A 23,077-nucleotide genomic window follows, 5' to 3' on the forward strand; every position below is an offset into this window, starting at 1 on the left:
CACACCCCAGTCTCTCTGCACCCCGGTCGGCTCTGCCTGCTCCCCCTGCGCACAGGCCATGGCCCCTCCTGCCCTCTCCCAGCCCATCCCCTGCTCCCTTGGTGCCCCGGGGGCACATAGTCGTGCACCCCACAAGGTGGGAGGGAGGCTTCAGGCCTGTGAGCTGTGCTATGCTGTGACGAAGTGGGGGCGTTTCTTGTTTTCAGTGGGGTTTCAATGGTTTGCATGCGGAGGGGGTGGGACTCAGTTTCCCTGGGTGTTACTGGTTTAACAAGGTGAGGGGAGAGGGAGTTTGTTGTTGCAGAGGACCAGAGAGAGAACTTGGGGCCCCAGCCGATGGCCTGGAGGATGGATACCCCAGCGACCGGTGACCTGGCGACCCGGAGGCCCAGCTTAGGAGCTGCAGCCGGTTCTGGCCAGTGGGCGGACAATGGGCTGCAGAGTGAGCACCCAGTGACCTAACCAGCCGATTCCAGCCAGAGGACAGAAGAGGGGAGAGGAGGCCCCGGTTTACAACCCTGTTTCCCTGAAGAGAAGACAATGGACAGAGGCGGGGCTTGGGGGAGGTGATATCAGATGCCCAGCTGGGAAGCAGGGGGGCTCTGGGCTGGAGAGGGGGAGCCGAGGTTCCCACCGAGAGGCAGGGTGCCAGGCTGTGCTGGGAGGGGTGCAGGGAGCCAGGGCTGGGCCAGCACCCCAAGGCAGTGAAGGGGGATGAGATGGGGGCAGAAGGGGGGTTTTCTTTAACCCTTTGCAGACTGGACAGACACAGCCTGGGGCTCAGTGGCTGGATCACATCCCCCCCAAAGCCGGTCGCTGGTAGCAGCCTCTGTGCGCCCCCCATCGCTGGCAGAGGGGTGACAGGAGGGGGAGGGGCTATGCCTTGGGTCCCAGGGAGGGGAGTTAGGAATGGCTGAGGCTGTACATAACGGAGTCTGACTCTTCCCCTATCCCATCAGTGGGGCGGTGGCCATGGGGCACAGAGGGCCACAACCCTAGATGGGAGCCTGGCCTGCCCCCTGCCCTAACAGCCAAGCAGCCTGGGGGTCCCGTCCCCTCTCCCGTCCCTCCCCAAGAACTGACAGCGCTGCCAAGAGTAGCGGGGAAGGTGCTTTATTGCGAAGAGCAGGTGGCTCTGGGGGCAGCGAGCTGTGGGGGGCAGAGTCTCTGCGGGGAGGGGGCTGCTTCTAGACCTCCTCAGGGGCCTCCTGGTCGAGGGTTTGGACGTCATCCAGGAAGCTCTTGGGGTTTAGGATGTGACTGGAACCTGGGGGGGAGAGAGGTGGTTGGCAGCGGTGGGCACAGTGAGGCGGGCATGAGGCTGGCATCACCATCTCCCCCATCCTTGCAGCTGGACCCTGCTCTAGTGCAGGGGGGGAGGGGCTGTCTCCTGCCCGCCGCGGCCTGGCACCGCACCCCTTGTGCCGCTGTACCCTGCATGGCCAGGCAAGAATCCATGCGCTGACAGCGTTCCTCACCCTTGAGTCTTAGAGGGGTGTGTGCAGGGGGTGAGCCATATCCCTATGGGTGTTACTGGGGGTGTCTGACTGGACCCTCACACATGGTCCCTGGGCAAGGAGAGGCCTGGGGAGCCAGGGACTAGGAGATCAGGTGTCTAGATACAGGCCATGCGTGGCTGAGGCAGGTGGGGCAAGTGCATCTATTCCCAGGCCCCCGGGTGCGGGAGGACAGAGGGTGGCAGGGGCGCCCTGTGGGTGCTAGGCAGGCAGTTCTAGCGTCTCCCCCTCCCAGGGGGTCCCGACTGTCCCTGACCTGGGCATTCCAGCCACCTCTCCCCCCAGGACTCGCCCCACTCACCGATCACCACCTCCCACTCGCCCTTGGTGGCCCGGGTCACTTCGTAGGCGCAGCGCATCTCAGACATGGTCACCCCACCCAGCACGTAGATGATGAGGCGCGGGCCCGTCCGGTACTCGGCCGCTGGCTTGCTCTTGTGCCAATGCCCGAAGCGGGTGCTGGGGGAGAAAGGAGCAGTGTGGATACCAGGGGCTCGCTGAGGGAATGCCAGGCGGAGAGGTGGGCACTGCCCGAAGCGGGGGCTGGGGGGTAGACGGGCAGTGTAGATACCAGGGGCTCGCTGACGGAATGCCAGGCGGAGGGATGGGCACTGCCCGAAGCGGGGGCTGGGGGGAGAGGGGCAGTGTGGTTACCAGGGGCTCGCTGAGGTAAGGCCAGATGGAAGGGCAGGGCCTGGAGGGGGATGGGGGGCAGGCCCTGCCCAAGGCAGTGGGACAGGAGTCCCAAAGGAGGCAAGAGGGAGTAGGGGAGGGTGGCACCTGCCCTGGGCTGGGGGTGCTGTCTAAAGCTCAGCCAGTCCCTTTCCTCCATCCTGAGCCCTGGTGTGTTGAGGGCCTGCTGGGGTGTGGGGACATGGTGAGATGGGTCCAGGGCTCCAGGCTCTTGGACACCCCCTCCCCCGTAGAGGGCAGGGTCCTGGCCACACACTCCCAGGCACAGAGGCTCCTACACCCGGGGGGGTGTCAGGGCTCTGCCCCCCACAGCCCAGCCGGGCTCAGCCTTACCTGACAGCAGCCTGAGAGCTGGTGGTAGGGACCACGTCTGACATGAAGGGCCACAACTTGGTGTCCAATTTCTCCTCAATGATGTCCTGGACAGGGGGAGGGGGGAAGAGGACAGGTCAGCAGGGGCTAAGCAGCAGGAACCTTGGACCTGGTGGCCAAGCCAGGCCCCATTGGGGGGAGGGGCTGGGACGGCTCCTCCCTGAATGATTGACAGTCCCTGTGGGAGCAGCCTGGGGCCCCCTTTCTGGGGTGGGACATGGGAAGCCAGCAAAAAGCACGTTGACCGTGATGCCCCCTCCATCTCCCCACCTTCCCCTCAGCTGCTCAGTGCCCTGCTGTGAACTCCCCACCCATCCACCGTTATGGGGAGGGCAGAGACCTCCTGCAGCCGGATCCAGGGCCCCTCACTTGGGGGAGGAGGGAGGCAGGGGGCTGCCCTCAGTGCCCCTTCCCTGCTGCGGGCAGATCCAGGCCCTGCCTCTTGCCCCATGAGGTGTGTCCCAGCCACGCAGGGGGCCCAGGCTATGATACATCCTAATACCACATAATAGGGGCTTTTACATTAATCCGCTGCCTTGACTTGTACAGTGAGGCTTAAGGCCTGCCGAGCTGCGGCTAGCGTGGGGGTGGGGGTGGGGGGGTTGGATTAGGCACAGGATTGAGGCTACCACAACTGCCTGCCCCAAAATCCCACAGGAGGAACCATCACAGTGTTGGAGCAGGGGCCTGGGAGCCTCCCTCAGGTGTGGGGGGTTAATTCTTGGCCTGGAGGAGCCCCAAGGCAGTAGGCTGAAGGCAACTAAGTGTGCCCCTCACCCCCTTGAAGAGTGCCCCACAGGGCAGGGGGATGAGGGGCTCAGCCCCCAGCAGGCATTGGGGGAAGGAGCGACCATGTCACCTCTCACAAGCTAAGCAGGTTTGGGCCCAGGCAGTGCTTGGATAGGAGACCTCTAAGGAAAAGCCAGTGGGTGCTGGGGGGTGCTAGTGAGTCAGCAGAGGGTGCTTTATGTCCCCAGTGCGGCGCTAGGGGGCGCTGTACTGCCAGGAGCGGGCGGGGGGCTCTGCAGGGGGCGCTCTCCCCTGGCAGTCAGTGCTGGCCCCAGTGCGGCGCTAGGGGGCGCTGTATTGCAGGGAGCGGGCGGGGGGCTCAGCAGGGGGGGCTCTCCCCGGTCAGTCAGTGCTGGCCCCAGTGCGGCGCTAGGGGGCGCTGTACTGCCAGGAGCAGGCGGAGGGCCCAGTAGGGGGCGCTCTCCCCTGGCAGTCAGTGCTGGCCCCAGTGCGGCGCTAGGGGGCGCTGTCCTGCAGGGAGCGGGCGGGGGGCTCAGCAGGGGGGGCTCTCCCTGGTCAGTCAGTGCTGGCCCCAATGCGGTGCTAGGCGGCGCTGTATTGCAGGGAGCGGGCGGGGGGCTCAGTAGGGGGCGCTCTCCCCTGGCAGTCAGTGCTGGCCCCAGTGCGGCGCTAGGGGGCGCTGTCTTGCAGGGAGCGGGCGGGGGGCTCAGCAGGGGGCGCTCTCCCCTGGCAGTCAGTGCTGGCCCCAGTGCGGCGCTAGGGGGCGCTGTATTGCAGGGAGCGGGCGGGGGGCTCTGCAGGGGGCGCTCTCCCCTGGCAGTCAGTGCTGGCCCCAGTGCGGCGCTAGGGGGCGCTGTCCTGCAGGGAGCGGGTGGGGGGCTCAGCAGGGGGGGCTCTCCCCGGTCAGTCAGTGCTGGCCCCAATGCGGTGCTAGGCGGCGCTGTATTGCAGGGAGCGGGCGGGGGGCTCAGTAGGGGGCGCTCTCCCCTGGCAGTCAGTGCTGGCCACAGTGCGGCGCTAGGGGGCGCTGTATTGCAGGGAGCGGGCGGGGGGCTGAGCAGGGGGCGCTCTCCCCGGTCAGTCAGTGACCAGTACTGTGCTGCAGGAGTTCGTCCTTTAGATGAACGTCAAACAGCTGCTGCTCACTGGAGGTTAGGCCAAGGACCCTGCCGGCCATTCAGTTTCCAGTGCCAGTCATGACAGTGTGCTGCCTGGATCCCCTGCACTTCCAGCCCCACACGCTGATCACCTCCTGCCCTAGACTCTCGGGCAGTGCTGCTGTGCGGCTGTTAACAGCTGCCTGCCAGTCCTCAGGAGGAATTCAGCCCCAGTGAGGGACCCCTGTATAAACCGCCTCTGCCCCACCCCAGAGGTGGCAGCATCTCAGTACCGGGTAAGACAACTGCCCTGCACTCGTGTCTATGATCTAAGGGCAGGTCTTCACTACAGGGGGGGGTCGATTTAAGATATGCAAATTCAGCTACGCGAATAGCGTAGCTGAATTCGACGTATCGCAGCCGACTTACCCCGCTGTAAGGACGGTGGCAAAATCGACCTCCGCGGCTTCCCGTCGACGGCGCTTACTCCCACCTCCGCTGGTGGAGTAAGAGCGTCGATTCGGGGATCGATTGTCGCGTCCCGACGAGACGCGATAATTCGATCCCCGAGAGGTCGATTTCTACCCGCCGATTCAGGCGGGTAGTGTAGACCTAGCCTAAGACCCCTAAGGATGGCAGCAGGAGAGCACTTTCTGATGAGCCCCTCACATGGCTAGAGCCCTGCACGGATACAAAAATGTGGATGTGCATCAGCCCGCGATCCACTAGCCGTCTGTATCCGCATCCTCATGGGTAGCAGCAAGCCCTCACAAGGGCTAGCGAGGGGGGGAAGGGGTCTTGCTTGGAAGAGGCAGCGCGAGGGTGGGGCTTGGGGGTAAGGGGCAGCTTGGAGGGGTGGGGGTTTGGGGGAAGGGGCAGCGTGGAGGGGGCAGGGTCTAGAGGAGAATGGGTAGCGCGGGGGCGGGGTCTCAAGAAGGGGCAGCGTGGAGGGGGTAGGGGCTGGGGGGAGGGGTTTCTCATCAAGTGATGCTCCTGGGAGGTCACAAGCGACGGTACACGGCAGCAGCAAAGCATGTTGCATCACAGTGGGGTGCTGCCCGGGAGCTGGTGGGGACGCTGGTGCTGCTCAGCGTGGCAAGGCGAGTGGGTGCCAGCCAGCCCCGACTCCGACCTGTCGCCCAGCCACTGGCTGCTGGCCGGCGGCCCCGAGCGCGCTGTGCCCCCCAGGCTGCCTGAGCTGGATGCCGTGGGCCAGGCGCTGCTGGGGAGTAGAGCCCGACCCGGTTGTATCTGCAACCGATCCACTATCCGCAGAAATGGTGCACGGATATGCAGGGCTCCACACATGGCTGACCCCAAACCAGCCCCTCCCCCTTGGGCCCAGCCTGCCAGGTGTGACCCCCACCCCCAAGGCCAGGAAGCAGACGGCCTGGTACCTCCATGACGTCCTTGAGCCTGGGGGTCCAGCGGGAAAGCAGGTAGGTGGACTCCGGCCGCACCTTCCTCTCGGGTCGCAGCTGCCCGCTCTGGGGGAGGAAGGGAGAGGGGGTGAGAGGCAGCAGGGAGGGGGTGCGGGATGGGAACGGGGGCAGACAGGGAGAGCGCAGCCTACCTGAGTCGCTCCAGCCGGGCTGGCAGGGGAGGGGCAGAGAAAAGAACAGAATGGATCACTGAGCGAGAGAGAGAGAGAGAGAGGAGGGGAGAGAGACTGATGCGAGAACAGAGACGCTTCCCCCCATTCGTCACATGGCCACCCCATGCAGTGGTCACCAGCTCCAGCTCCCTGGCGATCTGAGGTCCTGACCCCCAGGGTCCTCTGCAGGGCAGAAGAGGTCACCCCAGATGGGGAGTAACTCGGGGGTCACCCTCATATGGGGAGGGCGTCACCCCATTGGATGGGGCAGAGGCCACCTTTGTGCTGGGAGTAGGTCACTGCCATGGAGGGCACCTCCAGGATGGCCTGGGCTCCCCTGCCATGGGTACAGCTGCTGGCCCCTGGCCCCATTCCCTTACCCCAGGCGTGAAAGAGATGCCCAGGAAGTCCATGTTGTTGATGCTGCCGCTCAGCTGCTGGATCTTGGCACACTGGATCAGCTTGGCGAGGTTCTCCTTGCTCACACCTGCATGGGGAGAGACAGGTCAGCGCTAGCACCCCTGGGACGCACCCACAGCCTTGGCACATTCAGTCCATGGCCCAGGAGTCCTAGTTCCCTGATCAAACCCTGAGATCCTGCTCTTCCTACCCCTCCCAGAGCTGGGGGTAGAACTCTTCCTACCCCTCCCTGAGATCCTGCTCTTCCTACCCCTCCCAGAGCTGGGGGTAGAACTGGCTGAGGGTGACCAGATAGTAAGTGTGAAAAATCGGGACAGAGGGTGGGGGGTAATAGGTGCCTATATAAGAAAAAGCCCCAAATATCAGGACTGTCCCTATAAAATCGGGACATCTGGTCACCCTAGGTAGAACCCACGAGTCCTGGCTCCCAGCCCCCCTCTAACCCACTAGACCGCACGCAGTTAATGACTGAATTTAGGTTCTTGATGCTCTTCCCTCCCTCCAGAGGTTCTCTCGGGAGCAGGGGGCAGGGGTCTCTCTAGCTCCCCCTGGCAGTGCAGAGGGAGTCCCCCTCCCCCTGATCTGGGCTCCCCCATCTGCAGCCAGTCAGGTACAGTGTCAGAGCCGAGGCCTGGGTCCTTAAGACTGGCTGCAGATGGGGGAGCCCAGATCAGGGGGAGGGGGACTCCCTCTGCACTGCCAGGGGGAGCTAGAGAATGGGCCAGGGGGCTGCTCGGGGTGTACGTCTCCATCCCCCGTCCCTGCAGAGAACGGGCCGGGGGGGGGCCGTTCCGGGGGTGTGTCTCCATTTCCCCTCCCTGCAGAGAATGGGCCGGGGGAATCGTGGAGGGCGGACACTGCTGGGAAGGCAGCAGCAGGGAGCAAAGGCCGCCAGGTCTGACCCCAGGGGGCAGTGCGGAGCGTGGGCGCGGCACACTGTCTGGCTCGCAGGCACCGAGAGGTGGGCAGAGGGGAGACAGGGCCGTAGAGCCAGGCTGGACACAGGCCCCGGGAAGCGGCTGGCTGGGAGACGCCCTGCGTGGCTGGGGGGCGTGCCAGTCTGAGCAGTGCTATTCCCCCCCAGCCCCACAGGCCTGGGCCCCGCCTCCAGGAGCACCCCCTGCAGCAGCAGGCCTCCCAGAGCTGCGCCCTGCAGGCCTGTGGCGTTACCGTTCTTCAGGAAGATGTAGAGCAGGATGATGCGCGTCTTGTCGCAGGCCTGCACGCTGGGGTCCAGCAGGACGGGCCGGATGATCTCCATCGGGTCCCTGATCACCTTCCCATCCACGTCCGTCCCCATGGCCAGGTCCTGGGGGGGAGGGGGGCGCACACACAAGGCCCAGGTCAGGCTGCTCCGCTTCCTCCTGCCCCACAGCAGGATGGGAGACGCAATGGCCCCACGACCCACAGGTCGCCTACCCCCTGTGCCAGGGCCCCCTCCTCCCTGGGGTCAGCTCCCCCTGGGGTGAGCAACGGGCCCCCAGGGAGTAACCCAAGCCCCATGTCCCCCTTCTGCACCCGCGGTGCTACATGGGGGGGCTGGCCCTGGCTCCAGCGAGCCTGCGGCTCTGAGACCCCTTTCTCCGGGCTGAGTCCATGAGCCAGACTCTGGCCCCCAGCCAGGCTCTGCCCACAGACCCACCTGCTCCATGCTGCACAGCTTCTCCACCGTCCCTTTGAAGTGCCGCATGCAGTGCTCGGCCAGGTTCAGGTGCGTGGAGTACTGCGGGGAGAGACCGGGACAGGGGGGAGTTTACTGCGGCACTGCATCACCGGCTGGTCCAGAGCACCCCCAGCCCCCAAGGAGGGCCCCTTGGCCAGAGGAGCAGCCCCAATCGGCTGTGTAAGCCGAGTATATAGGGATTGTTTTGCCCAGCACTGAAGTGCAGCCACCTCTGGGATGGAGTGGGGCAGCTGGAGGGGAGGATCAGGAGGAGGGAGCAGCTTCCAAATCAGCCCACGGCTTCTCTGTTAGTCAGCATGAGGTTGGGGGCTTGGAGACCAGCAGGTGTCGGGGTACCTGTGCCAGTGGCCAGGAGCTTTCTGTTGGCACGTGGCCCAGTGGCACCAGGAGTGGCTCCAACGGGCTGGTTTGGAAGCCCACCAAGGCCCTCTCCCGAGAGCTGCAGCAGCAAGGCGTGGGCGTTACCCAAGGGCTGCCATTGCTGCGGCTAACATGGCAGCTCTGGGCACTGACGGGCAGGCTGCTGCCCATGGTGCCACACAGCACCTGGGGGGGAAATGGCTCTGCTCGATGGGACAGGTCAGAAGCTCTCATCAGGCAGTAAAGCGGAGTGCCCCAGAGTGCCCCGCCCCCCAGAGAGTCCCTACTGTCCCTCACCAGCCCCACAGAGCACCCTGCCCCCCCATCAGCCCCACTGAATGCCCTGCCCCCCCCCACTAACAGCCCCAGCCCCGTTACCTTGTTCAGCTCTCTCTGGTACTCAGGCAGCTTCTTCAGGATCTGGGACAGGTCCTCGATGTCGGCCTGGAGGGAGGCGGTGGTGAGATCCCGGCCCCTCCCAGCACACAGAGCCCCCTGCAAGGCAGAGGCCTCGCCTGGGGACAGCCGCAGCAGCCCAACCACGCGTGCCAGGGTGGGTCACTCAGGCCACGTGTGGCTGTGGCTTGGGTTAGACCTGCTCTTCCCAGGCCAGCTGGAATGAGACGGGAGCCCCGCAACCCGAGTGCCCCTTGAGGTGTAAAGCGGCAGCGGGCCAGGGAGATGCCAGCATTGGCTCCCTGCAGCTCTCCCTGCAAGGCCCTGACCCTGCTTTCTGACCCCGCCCCATGGGCCTTTGCCCTCCCTCACCGTGGGGAGCTCCAGAGCTCTGGCTGCGGGGCAGGGGGCTCCACATACACCTCTTAGCCCTTTACAGGCAAACCCTGGGAGCAATTGGACTGCCCCCCCCCAACCCCTCCTAGGGCAGCAGGGCAGCCTCCCCTCCCCATCAGTGGCAGTGGGATGGGTCCCCCCGTCCCAGACTCCCCAATCGTTCCCCCTCCCAGCCCCCACCGCACCTCGTCCGTGGTCAGCCTCTTGCTCTCACAGAAGGTGTGCAGCAGCTCAGTCACCTTCCTGCAGCAGGGAGAGGGGTCAGGCTGGAGCCAGGCACTGCCTTAGAGGTAGGGGGTGCCCTCTCCTATGCTACAGGGGATGGAGCCCCCACCCCACGGGCACCACGGTTCTCTGCCTCGAGAGTCTCAGATGGGGCGGGGGGGGGGGGGCTCTTCCCAAGTTACCCCAAGGCAGAGTTCAGTGCACCTCTGGGGGCTCCTGGTGCCCTGATGGGGGTGGGGCCTGGGGGCAGAGGCAGGCCCAGCAGGAGGTCAGTGAGGGACTCACTCAAGGGGCTGTGAGGTGCCTGGGGAGATCCTGGGATCGGGGGAAGACAGTGTCCAGGGGGATCCCCAAGAGGAGATGCAGACAGTTGCTCTGGAAGGGAGCGCTCAGGGGTCCTTTGGGGAGAGGGGCTGGGTCCAGGGGGTCTCAGCACTCAGAGAGGAGCATGTCTGAGGGACAGGCCCCAGCACTGGGTGGGAGGGGAAGGGGGAGTCCTGGCAGTGAGCAGGAGAGGGGTGTGTTGCTGGGGGGTGTCCTTGCACTGGGTGGGAGAGGAGTGTATCCAAGGGGGAGTGGGGTTCCAGCACTGGGTGGGAAGGGAAGGGGAGGGGTGTGTCCGAGGGGGCCCCAGGGTGGGGAGGGCTGTGTCTGAAGGGGAGGATGGGGGAAGTCCCGGCACTGGAAAAGAGGGGGGGTGTCAACGGGGTGGGCTGTCCTGGCACTGGGTGGGAGAGGTGTGTCCGAGGGGGAGGTCCTGGCAGTGGGCGGGGAGGAGAGGGCTGTGCCAAAGTGGGGGTAGGGGGTCCTGGCACTGGGCGGGGAGGGGAGAGGTGTACCGAAGGGGGGGGGTAGCGAGTCCGGGACTAGGCATTGGGTGGGGCACAAAGTGGTGTGTCCGGGGAGGGCGGGGGCGGATGGGTCCCGGCCCTGGGTGGGGCACGGAGGGGCATATCCGGGGTGATGGACGGGGCACAGAGGGGTGTGTCAGGGGCAGGGCTGAGCGCGCTCACTGGGAGACGTCAGCGATGTGCATGTGGCGTAGCTGCACCCAGAGTTCGTCATCTTCATCCAGCAGCGCCTCCTTCTCCCGCGAGTCGCTGGTGCCCGTTGTCTCGTACCTGCGGAGGGGGGATGGGGTCAGGCTGCGACACCCCTCCTCCGAGCGTGGGAGCTACAGAGCAGTGCCGGTGCCTGGGTCACATCCCCTCAGCCCGCCTGAGGAGGAGTGCGGGGCGCCCCCTGCTGGCAGCCAGGCCCTACCTGTAGGTGTTGTTCTCGATGCTGAGCAGGTCGTAGGCCATGGCCTGGAAGGTGAGCTCATGCAGCAGTGGGGACACCAGGTCGAAGCTCCGGTCCACGATCAACAGCTGAGAGCGGGCTTTGTCGGGGCCCTGGGGCAAAGGAGCGAGAGACCCGTCACCCCCTGCTCCGGCGGATGGTTCCTGGCCTGGCTTACACGGCACAATCCAATGGGCCCTGGTGGGCCTGAAACTTCACCACCCACCCTCTCTGTGGCCCAGCCCCCAACCCCAGGGGAAGCCAGGAGACACCCACCAAGCTAGCTGAGACGTGCCCTGGGGTCCCGCCCTGACCAGCAGGGAGAGCTCCCCACCCAGCTGCGCTGCAACGCCCCCTGCAGGGACGGGCCACCTGCCCCTCGTGCAAATAGCAATGGCCACTCCCCCAAGCACGCTCTCTGCTCGTGCCTCTCCACCAACGGGAGCATGCCCCTTACAAGGCAGCCCCCCGACTGCGCCCTGCCCCATATGCTGCGTGGGAAGGGGGGGAACTACACCAGAAGGCCCTGGCTAGTCTATCGTTAACCAACACCAGGCCCAGAGACTCTTTGATATAAGGTCCCAGAGGGGGACAATGGGACGTTATCCCGATGCCCCACCTTGCATCTGAGCTGGGACCCCATATGAGGCTTTAGCTCCCCACTCCCAGCCTGGGTGGCCCCCCCCAGCATCCAGCTGGACAGAGACCACTCAAATGGTCAGCATCTCAGACCCACATCATTAGGGGCTGGCCCAGCCCCCGCTCCCTGCCTGATCAGCATGCACTGCCCTCTTAGCACAGCAGGTGGCGATAGGAGACCAGCCCTGCGCTCCCATGGCAGACTGCTCTGAAACCGGCTCCAGCAGCTCCAGTGGAACCCAAGCCCACCCAGGAGCACCTCAGCAAGGGGCTGCGTCTGCTCTTTGCTGGGTAGCACAAACAGTCAGGGGGGCCGGGGACGTACAGCCCCTGACCCTTCCCCAACTGTCCCACCTCAGTACGTAGCCCGATTTTCAGCCACACTTGGTCTCCACAGCCTCTGGGTAAATGGGTTGAGGCTGACGGGGGAGCGCCTCTCTCGGAGGAGTATCTGGACCCCACCACTGTAGCACTATCATTGCTGCATCCTGCCCCCCCATGCACGTGGGGCTGGGCAGGGCTGTCACCCCATTGCAGAGGGGGATGGAGGCCCAGAGGGGCTGGGTGACTCACCCAAGGTCACACAGGAAGTCTGTGGCAAAGCAGGGACATGAACCCAGAACTGGCACCATCATTCCTCTCCAGCACTACCCAGCCTGGGGGGGTTGCTATGCCCAGCGCCCCTCCCGGACTCTGCTCACACCTTTGCCAGTTCAGCTCGGCTGGAGGGATCCCCGAGTGCAGATGGGGGCTGGCGTAACCACCAGGTCACCCCCCAGAACAGAGGGGCGCTTAGTGCACTGGTGAGTGCCACAGCACTGCCTGGGCCAGCTACCCCTCAGGGCTGGCAGCTGGGAAACATCAGGGCAAGAGGGACTACTGCAGACAAGGCCCCAGGGCGCCGTGACCGTGGGCTGGGTGGCTTTGGAGACCTGACTGCTAGAGGCCATGCTACAAGAGTCCCTGGGGTTCTGCGCCAGCTGGCAAGGCGGGGGCACTGGACTGGCCAGCCGGGATTGTGCAGCATGGAGCCAGCACTGCATTGAGAGCAGGAGCTTGAGTCAGCCCTCCCGGCCCTGCGGTGGGCGTGCTGTCTGGACTCCTGGCTCCTATTCCTGCCTTTGCCACCTACTCCTGGCACGCTGCTCCATGCCTCAGTTTCCCCCGTGTAACATAGGGATAGTGCTGACACCTGTGACAGGGAGGCTTGGCAAGAGTCTCAGGAATATCCCTGGGGGGGCTCAGAGGAGCAGGGTGTGCACGGAGCAGGACTTTGCCCTCCCCAGCGCCGCTCTCAGCTCCTGAGAATAGCACAGATCAGACGGGGGCTGCAGGCTGGAGCCAGCTCTGCTGCAGCAAGTAGCTCCAGTGGTTAACAAGCATGCTGTCAATCCCTTCCCTGGGTAGATGGTTTGGGCAGCCAGGTGTGAGCCAGGCTCCCCTTTGGAGGCAGGCCTGTGCTGCCAGCTGTGAGTTACAGAGCGTCTGTGCCATGGCAGCCAGCTATCCCAGAGGGGGCCCCCCTGCCCGAGACTGGTATCATTATCCCCATTTTACAGATGGGGAAACTGAGGCACAAATAGGGGAGGTGACTTGCCCAAGGTCACCCAGCTGGGAATAGAACCTCGGTCTCCCGTCCCAGTCCAAGGCTCTAGCCACTAGACAACATTGCCTCGGTGGATGGGAAAGTAGAGAGGAAAGGTGCGCTCATGGATCCACAGGGTCGGTGCCAGGGCCCCAGCTGGGGAAGTCTCTGGGAGGAAGCCCTTTGCTCTGCCAGACCCCAACAGGTCTCTCTCTTCCTCCAGGACAAGCCATACGGCCTCCCACCTCCTGAGACCGAACCGCTGGGCTTCACCCCGTGAGCCCTGCCCAGCGAGTCCAGCTGAGACAGACCCTGGGACAGACCCGTCCACTCCGCAGGGCTCGACGCCACTCAGCCCGGGTGACAGGGCCACTCCCCCAGCGTTGTCAGAACAGTCGGGTTTCTTAGGCACCTGGACCCCAGCCCGGGCAGCCCAGCCCACTGAAGGTTAAAGCAAGAGGCCATTCTGGTTAGCCCAGAGCCCGGCCGAGCTGCAGCGAAACCTGTTTTCAGGCTCCGGGTCTCTCGCTCAGGGCCTGTCTATATGTAAACCCCTGCAGCTGCGCCGCTTCAGTGACGCCGCCTTTCTCATACCCCCGAGCGAGGCAATTGCCTCCTGTAGACCAGGCCTCTTCAGTCTGACCTTGGTCAGTTCTCAGGCGAGAGCTCCCAGCTTCCCCCACTTATCCCCCAGCTCAAACCTTCCCAACCCTGTGTTCTCGAGCTGGGGCCCCTGCTCCGATTCCCTGCTGGGAGTGTCCAGCCAGGAGCCATTGGAGATGTCATGGTCTTTCTGGCCCCCAGGCTGATCTGGGTTGGATTCTCTTCATTTCACCAAGACAGGGATGTGACACCCCCCCACACCATGATTCTTACCTTCCCTGAGAGTCCTTCCCCCCACGCCCCACCAGAGAAGCCATGAAACATATAGGGGAAACTGAGGCACGCATCGGCTTCATAAAAGATATTACAAACATTCCCAGTTGGTCACAGGTGCACAGTCTCCCAGCAGCTCGGCAAAGGCTGGAAGCAAGAGCAGAAGCAACAGGAGGGAGAGATCTGGGCAGGCCTTGGATTTTACATCACTTTGCTTCTCCTAGGGAGACAGGAGCCACTGGGTTTCCCATGCGAGAATCCAGGGCAGGGTGGGTTTGCAGCTCCCCTCTGCTGGGGGTGGGACGGGGACGGCAGGAGCTGGGTCAGGGCTGACTTGTGGCTAAGGCTCAGGAGAGCTGGGTTCTACTCCTGCTCTGACAGACTCCCTGCATGCCTCAGTTTCCCATCTGTAACACAGGCCCCCCTGCCTCCCCTGGGAGGCTGAATTCATTAGTGAGGTTCCGATACCACGGTGATGGGTGTAGGAGCACACACAGACAGGAGTGTCCAGGTGTGGAAGAGGCTCTGTGTGCAAAGCTTACTTCTGTGACCGAACTGCCCTGTTTATAAACAGAGATTGTGCTGGGCACACACTTCCCCAGTCGGTGCCTCGGTTTCCCCATCCATAGAGAGGGGATAAGGACACTGGCCTTTGTAGAGCACTTTGCGATCCGCCCACGGCCATTGTTAGAGAAGGGCTGGGGCCGTTAGTCCAACCACACAGGGAATGCTATTTTTCTCCCGAGCCCTCAGGATCTCCAAGGGGGTCTAGACCCCACCCCTCCCCCCGCCAGGATCTCCGAGCAGGTTCTAAATCACTCCTCCTTCCTTCTACTTCTCATGTACTCCCCCTCCCCTCGCAGCTCTGTCCCATGGTGAGGGCGTGGCCGGCACAGCTCGCTCACCTCTCCCATGCTGGGCTCGTATGTCTTGAACACCTTGAGTTTGGCCAGTACAGCATGCGCCAGGTGGAAGTTATCTTCATGGGCCCTGCAGCAAAGACAAACCCTGTGGGTAGAAACAGCTCCTCCCCCAGGGGCACACGCACTTCCTGTAGGAGATGACCAGGTAACCGTCTCCCTCTGGGCACACTCACTTCCTGTAGCGGATGGCTGGGTACCTCCCCATGGCACACTCACTTCCTATAAGGGATAACTGGGTACCCCTCCTCCCGGGCACACTCACTTCCTGTAGCGGATGGCCGAGTACCCCTCCCCCCGGGCACACTCACTTCCTGTAGCGGATGGCCGGGTACCCCTCCCCCCGGGCACACTCACTTCCTGTAGCGGATGGCCGGGTACCCCTCCCCCCGGGCACACTCACTTCCTGTAGCGGATGGCCGGGTACCCCTCCCCCCGGGCAAACTCACTTCCTGTAGCGGATGGCCAGGTACCCCTCCCCCGGGCACACTCACTTCCTGTAGCGGATGGCCGGGTACCCCTCCCCCCGGGCACACTCACTTCCTGTAGCGGATGGCCGGGTACCCCTCCCCCCGGGCAAACTCACTTCCTGTAGCGGATGGCCGGGTACCACTCCCCCCGGGCACACTCACTTCCTGTAGCGGATGGCCGGGTACCCCTCCCCCCGGGCACACTCACTTCCTGTAGCGGATGGCTGGGTACCCCTCCCCCCGGGCACACTCACTTCCTGTAGCGGATGGCTGGATACTCCTCCAGGGTTTCACACAATGAAGCAATCTGCTCTGCCAGCATCTCCAGCTCCTTGTTCCTTTCCCAGGCGCAGCAGGGGCTGAACCAGTTGTGGAAACTCTGTGGCCTGTCCAGGGAGTACACCTGGGGGGCGGGGGGAGCAGAGGTCAGACCCTGGTGCCAACTGCTGGCAGTCAGGCCAGCTGTGCCCCATACCGCGCCCCTAAGATGCGCTGTTGGACCAGGCCAGCCTGGCGGAGCCGGAACGAGCCCCTAGTGAGGGAGAGATCCCTTTGCCAAAGCCACTCCTGTTGTGGTAGAGGGACAGCGGCCCAGAGATTCATGCACCAGCCTGGGATGAAGATGCCCCGGATTCAGGTCCTTACTGAGCTGCAGCGGTGTATCTCTGCCCTGGAGAAGTCAATGTTGGGGGAGGGGGCTTGGACATGCTTCTAGTCTGGCGAAAGCCCCAGCGTAGCCACAGGCAAACCCGGCATCAACGCGCGTCTGCCGCTGTTGCTTATTTCACTGGACGAACAGAACGAGCCATTGGGGAAAACGTGCTGCCCTGGGCTGGCGTCAAACCCAGGGCCCTAGAAGGGAAAGGTGTCCCCGCCCTGAGCCATGTGGAACACTAAGGTTGGGGTGTCATACGTCACCCATCTGCCCTGCGGCCCTGCTCCTCCAAAGCCCGGTCACCCCTTACCTGGCTCTCATAGGGCAGGAAGGCCATGTTGATCTCCTTGAGGATTTTGATGGCCTTGGTGATCCGTGACTTCCGCAGCTTGTTGAACAGAGGGTCAGGACAGGCTGCAAGGCAAAGGCAGTGGGTGGGGGTGACAGGCACAGGGCTCAGGACCACCAGCACAGCGCCAGCCCCCACGGACGGGGCCAGGACGGGCACAGCAGGGGCAGTAGTGCTGCACACCTGTGGGGAACCTGGGCAGATCAGCAGGGCCACACAGGAGTCAACTATGAGTCCAACCCCCCTGAACCAGAGTCACGCCAGGTTCTCGGCTTCTGCAGCATCAGCAGCGAGGAGGGCGGGGGCACAATCTCTCCTACGCAGTCCCTTTCTCACACCCTGCCCTCAGCCCACCACAGGGGGAAGTGACTGGAGTGTACAACTCAGGATGATGCACAAGGAGGAACAGGGACTTGGGCTGTAATGGGGAGAAGCAGATGTGACCTTGACACACTGGGTATTCTGGGTATACCATTCCCACACCCCAGTTGGGACTGATGGAGCAATGCATGCTGGGAATGGTAGCCAGAGGCCGCCTTTCTGGGCGCACCCTGCAGGTGTCTGTGAGCCGTGCTGGCTGGAGGCAGGCCCATGGGGGAGAAGGGGGGGGAAGGGATCGGTGGGGTCGTTCGGTCTGGCCTGCTGGGTCTGCATCCCCCTGCAGGAGGGCAGAGCGTAATCAGGGTGCTGCGCATTGGCCTGCTGGCAGAGAGAGACCCCCCCACCCCCAGGCTCCAGTGTGCCGCTGGCCAGGCTCCCGGCAGGGGGATTCCCCGCCCCCCGATACTCACGGCTGAGGAAGAAGACGTGAGCTGCCTTGTAGGTGAAGGTGGGGGTGCCCTGGAAGTCATCGATCAGAGCCTGCACCGACTGCAAAGGGGGGAGAGGAGGGGTTGTCAGCACCAGCCGAGGCCCCTCCCTGCTGCCCGAAGGGCCCAGCCCATGCTCAGCCCCTGGGGACTCAGGGCCCAGCATGATGCCATCGGGAGGTGGGCTGGTTTTCACCCCCCTGCCCCTGGTCTCCCTCCACTGGCCTCCCTGCTGCAGACGCAGGAGCCTCCTCCCCCACAGCCCCTGCTACCTGAGCCTCTGCCTCAGCGATTCTCCTTCACTTTGAGTCTCAGCTGAGGACTTAGGGTGACCAGATGTCCCGATTTTATAGGGACAGTCGCAATATTTAGTTTTTTTCCCTTCTATAGGCTCCTGTTACCCCCCAACACCTGTCCCGGTTTTTCACACTTGCTATCTGGTCAGCCTAGCTGAGGTTGCCTCTCTCCGCCTGCTGCACCTTCCCATCCAACCCCCACGGGACTGCACTGCGGAGAGGTCTGGGGGACAGTCTGTGCCTCACGTGGCAAAGAACACGAAGCCCAGCTCCGGGGAAACAGCCTCTTGGGGAGCCCCTACTGGCCCCATTCCCATCCTGACCTTGTGCTGCGCATCCCCCCGGACAGCGTCACCTCCAGGCTGCACTAGGTGCTGCCCCAGGGTCTCCCCTGCTCCCCATCCAGCTGCCCCAGGCCCGAGCTCCTACCTTCTCCACAGGGCTGAGCAGGTAGATGGCCTCCAGGCTGGGGATTGGCTCCCGGCGCTTGTTAATATCTTCCACAACTAGGAGAGAGCAGACATTGGGCGCAGGTCAGTGTGTCCTAGCCACCCGCCCCAGCCGCTCTCCACAGGGATGGGGGGAGGGGAAGCCAAGGGGAACAGGGATGTTCGCTGGCAGCAGGCTGAGGGGTTCCACAGGCTACAATGCAGCAGCAGCTTTGATGTGGGGCCATGGGCTGCGATGCTGCCCCAGTACAGAGCAGGGAGGAAACGTCCCTCTGTACTGTGCTGGGGACAGCCCCCTAGAGCGCTGGCTCAGCTCTGTGCCCCTCAACCCCAGGGCTCCTCCACCCTGGAGCAGGGAGCCAGCATTCCCCCTCCTCTGCCAGGACCCTGCCCACAGCATGGGGGAGGAGCAGCGAGGAGTTAACGGGAGTCTGAGAAAAGCGGTGAAGAGGCTCCAGGGGCTGAAAGCGCCGGGCTAAGGGAACTAGATCTGGCTGGGAAGGTACCAATAGCAAGGAGGGCATCTAGGGGGCTGCAAAGGGGGAAAACTAGATGCAAATGTGAATGTAGACAAGTCAACTCCCCGACTGTGAGGTGTATCCAAGGGGGAGGGGAGCCCTGGTGGGGGGAGCAGACGGGAGGGAGGGGCCACTCACGTGTGATGCCTTCGTCCACGATGTCGGACATCTTGCAGCATGACGAAAGGATGCGCGTGCTGGGGTGGTCCATGATCAGCACCTGGGGTAGCGAGAGGGGAGCGTGCCGCTTCGGACGAGCTAGTCACTGCCCTGAGCCCAGCCGCCCACCATCATCATCCACGGCACAGCCAAGGGAGCAGAGCGACTGCTAACGGCAGAGCCGACGGCTCCTGGCCCAGCCCTTCCACAGCAGAGCGGCAGGGCCGTTACCAAGCCTGCACTTGGCTGAGCTGACCGTGCTAAGGACTGCGTGAGGAGCGACAAGGAGAGCGGCTCCGAGCAGAGTGGCTGGTACGAGATGTCGGAGACAAACCTGGGACACCTGGCCGTTCCGAATGGTTCCATCCTCCTAGACCGGAGGAGATCAGCCTCTTGGCCCAGGTGACAGGGTGAGTGCAAGAGGCAGGGACAGAACCCAGGAGTCCTAGCTCCCAGTGCCCTCCTCTGATCCACCAGATACCCGCTCCCCAGCCCTCGGACAGAACCAGGATCAGGGCACAGAGGAATGGAACGAGGGGAGTCTCCGTGTTCCCCTAGGAAAGCCCTGTAGGCCATTGGCCCAACATCTCTACTGCCTTCCTGCCGTGCCGAATGAACCCATTCCTCCGTGCAGCCCAGCATCCTGCTGCACCAGATTCAGCCACTGGGAAACCTAGTCCCCTGTGCTCCCTCTGCCGCACCGGCCAAGCCCACTGCTCCACACACCCCAGCCCAGTCCATGCCGGGGGCTCAATAACCTGCCTGCCCAATGGTGCATGCTGCCCCCATGCTTGGTGCTTTCCTGCTCCTCCTCCCACCCAGGCTGGCTCACTGGGCCCAGTGGTCTGATCCGGTGTGTGTGGGGGGAGATATGGGGCTAGCTGGACCAGCTGGGTCTTATCCAGCACAGCGGGAATGCAGACATACCCAAGCCTAGCTGGGGGCGGATGATCGGCTAGACAGAGCAGGGATCTGATCCAGCCTGGAAAACATCAGGGTCCTAATGAATCCCAAGAAGCTGGAGGGGAAGGAGCACAATATATGGATACAGCATATCCCCAGGGGGACACCAGGGCAGCAGGCCCGGCCTGCTTACCTTCCATTCTCCTTCCTTCTTCACGCTGCGAAAGACAACGCTGAGGATCTCTGCGAGGGAAAGAGATGGGCATTAGTGGTGGGGATTGGATGGGACGGCTGTGCCCTGAGCCAGGACCCACTGGCTGGTGGAAGGACCCCTTGGGGAAGTGGCTCAGAGGCTGCTCTCAGGCCAGCTAGTGATGTGCTCCTAGCAGAGCCCCCAGTCAGCGATCGTGGTGGGGTGGCAGGCTAGATGGGCCATGGCTCTGATCCCCCTTCCTTTCTGCCAGGCTGGATACGAGCGCAGCTGAACTAAGGATCTGGCCCCGTGCAGCAAGAGAACAGATCCTGTCCAGCACCTCTTGACTGGAGGGGATCCAGGGACCCTCTACTGTGTGTGGGGGACGACAACACGACAAAGACTTCGAATCCTGAGTCCTGCACAAAGAACCCCTCCAAGGCATGCCCCGCTCAGGGAACTGCCGGCCTGTCTCCTGGGCACCTTCCACGGCCAAGCTAAGCAATTAGATAGTCAGCTCTTCGGGCCAAGCACCATCTTTTTGTTATGCCCAGCAGAATGGTACCCTGACCCATGACTGGCACTCCTGGGTGCTACCGTAATACACCTAATAAATAATGTACAGCACCCAGCACAATGGGGTCCTGGCCCACGACTGGTGCTCCTGGGAACTACCGTAATACACCTAATGAATAATGTACAGCACCCAGCACAATGGGGCCTTGGTCCATGACTTGGGCTCCTGGGTCCTACCGTAATACAGGCATTTCAACCCTGAACTGCAGCTACGGCCCCCCACACCAGCCCTGGGCTGCCCCCACCAGCTGTGCCAGTGCCCCTCACTACTGACTGGAGCCCCCTGCTACCCCAGCCCTGGGCTCCCTCCCATTCCCAGCTCTGCCAGTGCCCCTCACTCCTGTCTGCAGCCCCCTGCTATCCCAGCCCTGGTCTGTCCCCCACCAGCTCTGCCAGTGCTCCTCACTCTTCAACCGCAGCTATTCCAGTCCTGGGTTCCCCATCTCACAGCTCTGCAGATGCCCCTCATTCCTGTCCTCAGCCCCCGCAATCCCAGCCCTTGGATCCCACCCACTCCCAGCTCCGCCAGTGCCCTCTACTGCAGCCCCCTGCTATGCCAGCCCTGGTCTGTCCCCACCAGCTCTGCCAGAGCTCCTCACTCCTGACCTGCAGCTATTCCAGTCCTGGGTTCCCCCCCCCCCCTCACGGCTCTGCAGATGCCCCTCACTCCTGACCTGCAGCCCCCTGCTATTCCTGTTCAGAGACCCCTCTTGAACCGGGGCAGTATGGCCCAGCCCAAGTATTCAAAAGTCACGTGTCAGGCCCTCCTAATTGTGTGATTTACTGAGGAAAAACTAAGAGAAGAGCTAAGGGTTATTAGCACCACCGGCGGTCCTGACCTGTGGGCCACTTTTGCTCTGTCCCAGTTCTGGGGGCAACCATGGAACATCTGAACTGAATCCACTTTCCAAGGGTCTTTTAAACCCCAGGCCTGTGGTCTGGATATAGCCACAGGCCCCGTCCACTGCAGCTGGGGCTGGAGATTCAGAGTGGCTTGGGCTTCTGAAGTAACACAGCCCACACAGCGGGTCAGGGTGTTGCCAGAAGATAATGACTAACACATAGCAACTAACACCTCAGAGTCCAGCATGCACAAGGCAGTGGAGGCCATGCTGATCAGGTGTAAGGCTTTAACTTGTTCTCTCCTACATTACAGCTATAGCCTATGCCAGCTCTGCGTTGTGGCCGGGCAGAAGCGTACTGCTTCACTACGGTACAAAGTGGCTATGACGTCATTTTTCTCCTCGTGTGCAGCTGTTACCCGTTCTGACAGGCTGTTTATAACGCTAAGTTTACTAGTTTTCGGAGGTGGTTGGGGGAGGAGAGGGGGTGCAAGGTGGAAGTTTCGCCTAGGGCGCAAAATATCCTTGCACCGGCCCTGGCGGGAGTCACCCCGATGGAAAGAGATGACGATGATTCCCCCCAAAGTGCAGCTCCTATGGGAGGGGGCAGCCCTTGGGGGTGGGGCAGACACCCTCCTGGTGTGTGACAGGCAGGCAGGGGGAGGAGGAGCTCTCTGCTCTGACTGGTTTCAGAGTAGCAGCCATGTTAGTCTGTACCCCACGAAAGCTTATGCTCTAATAAACTTGTTAGTCTCTAAGGTGCCACAAGTACTCCTGTTCTTTCTGCTCTGACTGACTCCTAATCCTCCCCGAGGGTGCGACACCCCCATAAGCGCCCCGCCCTGCCCTCCCCGGGCCCCCCAACTGGGTCCTGTTCCCCCAGACCCACACCCGACTGGATTCTGCCCCCGACCGGGCTCAGACCCCCCAGCTCTGCACTCACTCTCGCGCACCACCGCCTTCAGCCCGGATGGTGTCATCTCCGCCTTCTCTCACGCACCTTCGAGTCCTGTGGATGGAAGTGGGACTCAGCTGTGTGCGGGGCAGGGCTGGAGTCAGGACTCCTGGGTTCTGCCCCTGCTCTGCTCCTGCCCTTGTGCGCGCCCTGGCTTCTCCCTGCCGTGCTCTGGGGAGTGTCTGTGACACTGGGCGACGGCCCCTAGTGACACTGAGGGAGGGGCCCAGTTCCCTCTAGTGTCACTGATGGATGGGCCCAGCCCCCCCAGTGACTGATTTGAGTATAAAGCAACTGGGGTGCTGGTGGGTCGATGTCTGCAAGGCTGATGACGGCCGAGCGCCGCAGCCCCCCACTTCTGGCGCTGCGGGGGCTGTGCCTGGGCACCCATGGGCCTGCGCCTGGTGACAGGGCCACGCAGGTCCCCGCTGATCCCCCACCCGGTCACGTGGGGCACAGAGGAAGGCGGGGCCCCCTTGCAGGGTTAAAGCGAGGACTGGGTTGGGGTAGTGGGGCCTCAACCCACTCCGGTTAGGGCCCCCCACCGAGCTGCAAGTCCCCCCCAACCAGTGCCCCCCCCCTAGCAGTGCCCCTTGCCCCCCCGAGTCAAGTCTCTTGCCCACCTCCACCCAGCCCCCCCCCGCCCCAGCCAGGCTCCTCAGCCCCCCTCCACTCAGCCCCCCCAGCCAGGCCCCCCAACCAGGCCCCGTGTTGTACCCAGGAGCAGGAACGTCTCCTTCCCTCGCTCTTCACTTCGACCAGAACGTGCTGGGACGGCCTGAGCTGTGCACACACAGTCACTGGGACGGACTGCACCACTCGGCAGGGAGCTCAGTCCCTTTCCGCATTTAGTGGCGGGAAAATATGGTACAGTCCCAGCAAGGGTGGAAAACAGTCTGAGGTAAAATTGTCCTTGGAGTGGCCAATGGCAGGAAAAACCAGTTGGATCCAGTTATGACTGGGCCATGATAACAGTAAACAGCAAGATGGCGGTCACAAGATGGCAGTTCAGACGCCATCTTGGATTGCTGCTATATCTGTACAAACTACACATTGAATTTAATATACACATATTTTAACAGACTATAATCCTATAAC

At 63.0% G+C, this 23,077-nt stretch overlaps 1 protein-coding gene across 5 annotated transcripts; it reads right to left on the minus strand.

Annotated features, from left to right (window-relative positions):
- Positions 1 to 1,098: 1,098 nt before the first annotated feature.
- On the minus strand, positions 1,099 to 22,004 carry LOC135891575 (syntaxin-binding protein 2-like). 5 transcript variants are annotated; one of them, XM_065419152.1, is made up of 20 exons: positions 21,968 to 22,004; positions 19,607 to 19,656; positions 18,490 to 18,571; positions 17,795 to 17,890; positions 17,260 to 17,273; positions 17,071 to 17,149; positions 16,241 to 16,344; positions 15,530 to 15,678; positions 14,791 to 14,875; positions 10,768 to 10,898; positions 10,518 to 10,625; positions 9,465 to 9,522; positions 8,866 to 8,931; positions 8,086 to 8,166; positions 7,614 to 7,752; positions 6,380 to 6,510; positions 5,827 to 5,916; positions 2,544 to 2,629; positions 1,819 to 1,976; positions 1,099 to 1,267 (listed from the first exon to the last, which is right to left on the minus strand). In XM_065419152.1, the coding sequence occupies exons 1-20, from the start codon at positions 22,002 to 22,004 to the stop codon at positions 1,188 to 1,190; spliced, it is 1,824 nt and encodes a 607-aa protein (XP_065275224.1). In that variant the 3' UTR covers positions 1,099 to 1,187. The 5 variants fall into 5 exon arrangements, with proteins under 5 accessions (XP_065275224.1, XP_065275227.1, XP_065275228.1 ...); XM_065419155.1 differs by lacking the exon at positions 17,260 to 17,273 and having other exon boundaries at positions 17,071 to 17,140; positions 17,814 to 17,890; XM_065419156.1 differs by lacking the exon at positions 17,260 to 17,273 and having other exon boundaries at positions 6,404 to 6,510; positions 17,814 to 17,890.
- Positions 22,005 to 23,077: the final 1,073 nt, after the last annotated feature.

Source organism: Emys orbicularis, chromosome 19 (genome assembly GCF_028017835.1).
Source record: "Emys orbicularis isolate rEmyOrb1 chromosome 19, rEmyOrb1.hap1, whole genome shotgun sequence".
Classification (NCBI taxonomy): Eukaryota; Metazoa; Chordata; order Testudines; family Emydidae; genus Emys; species Emys orbicularis.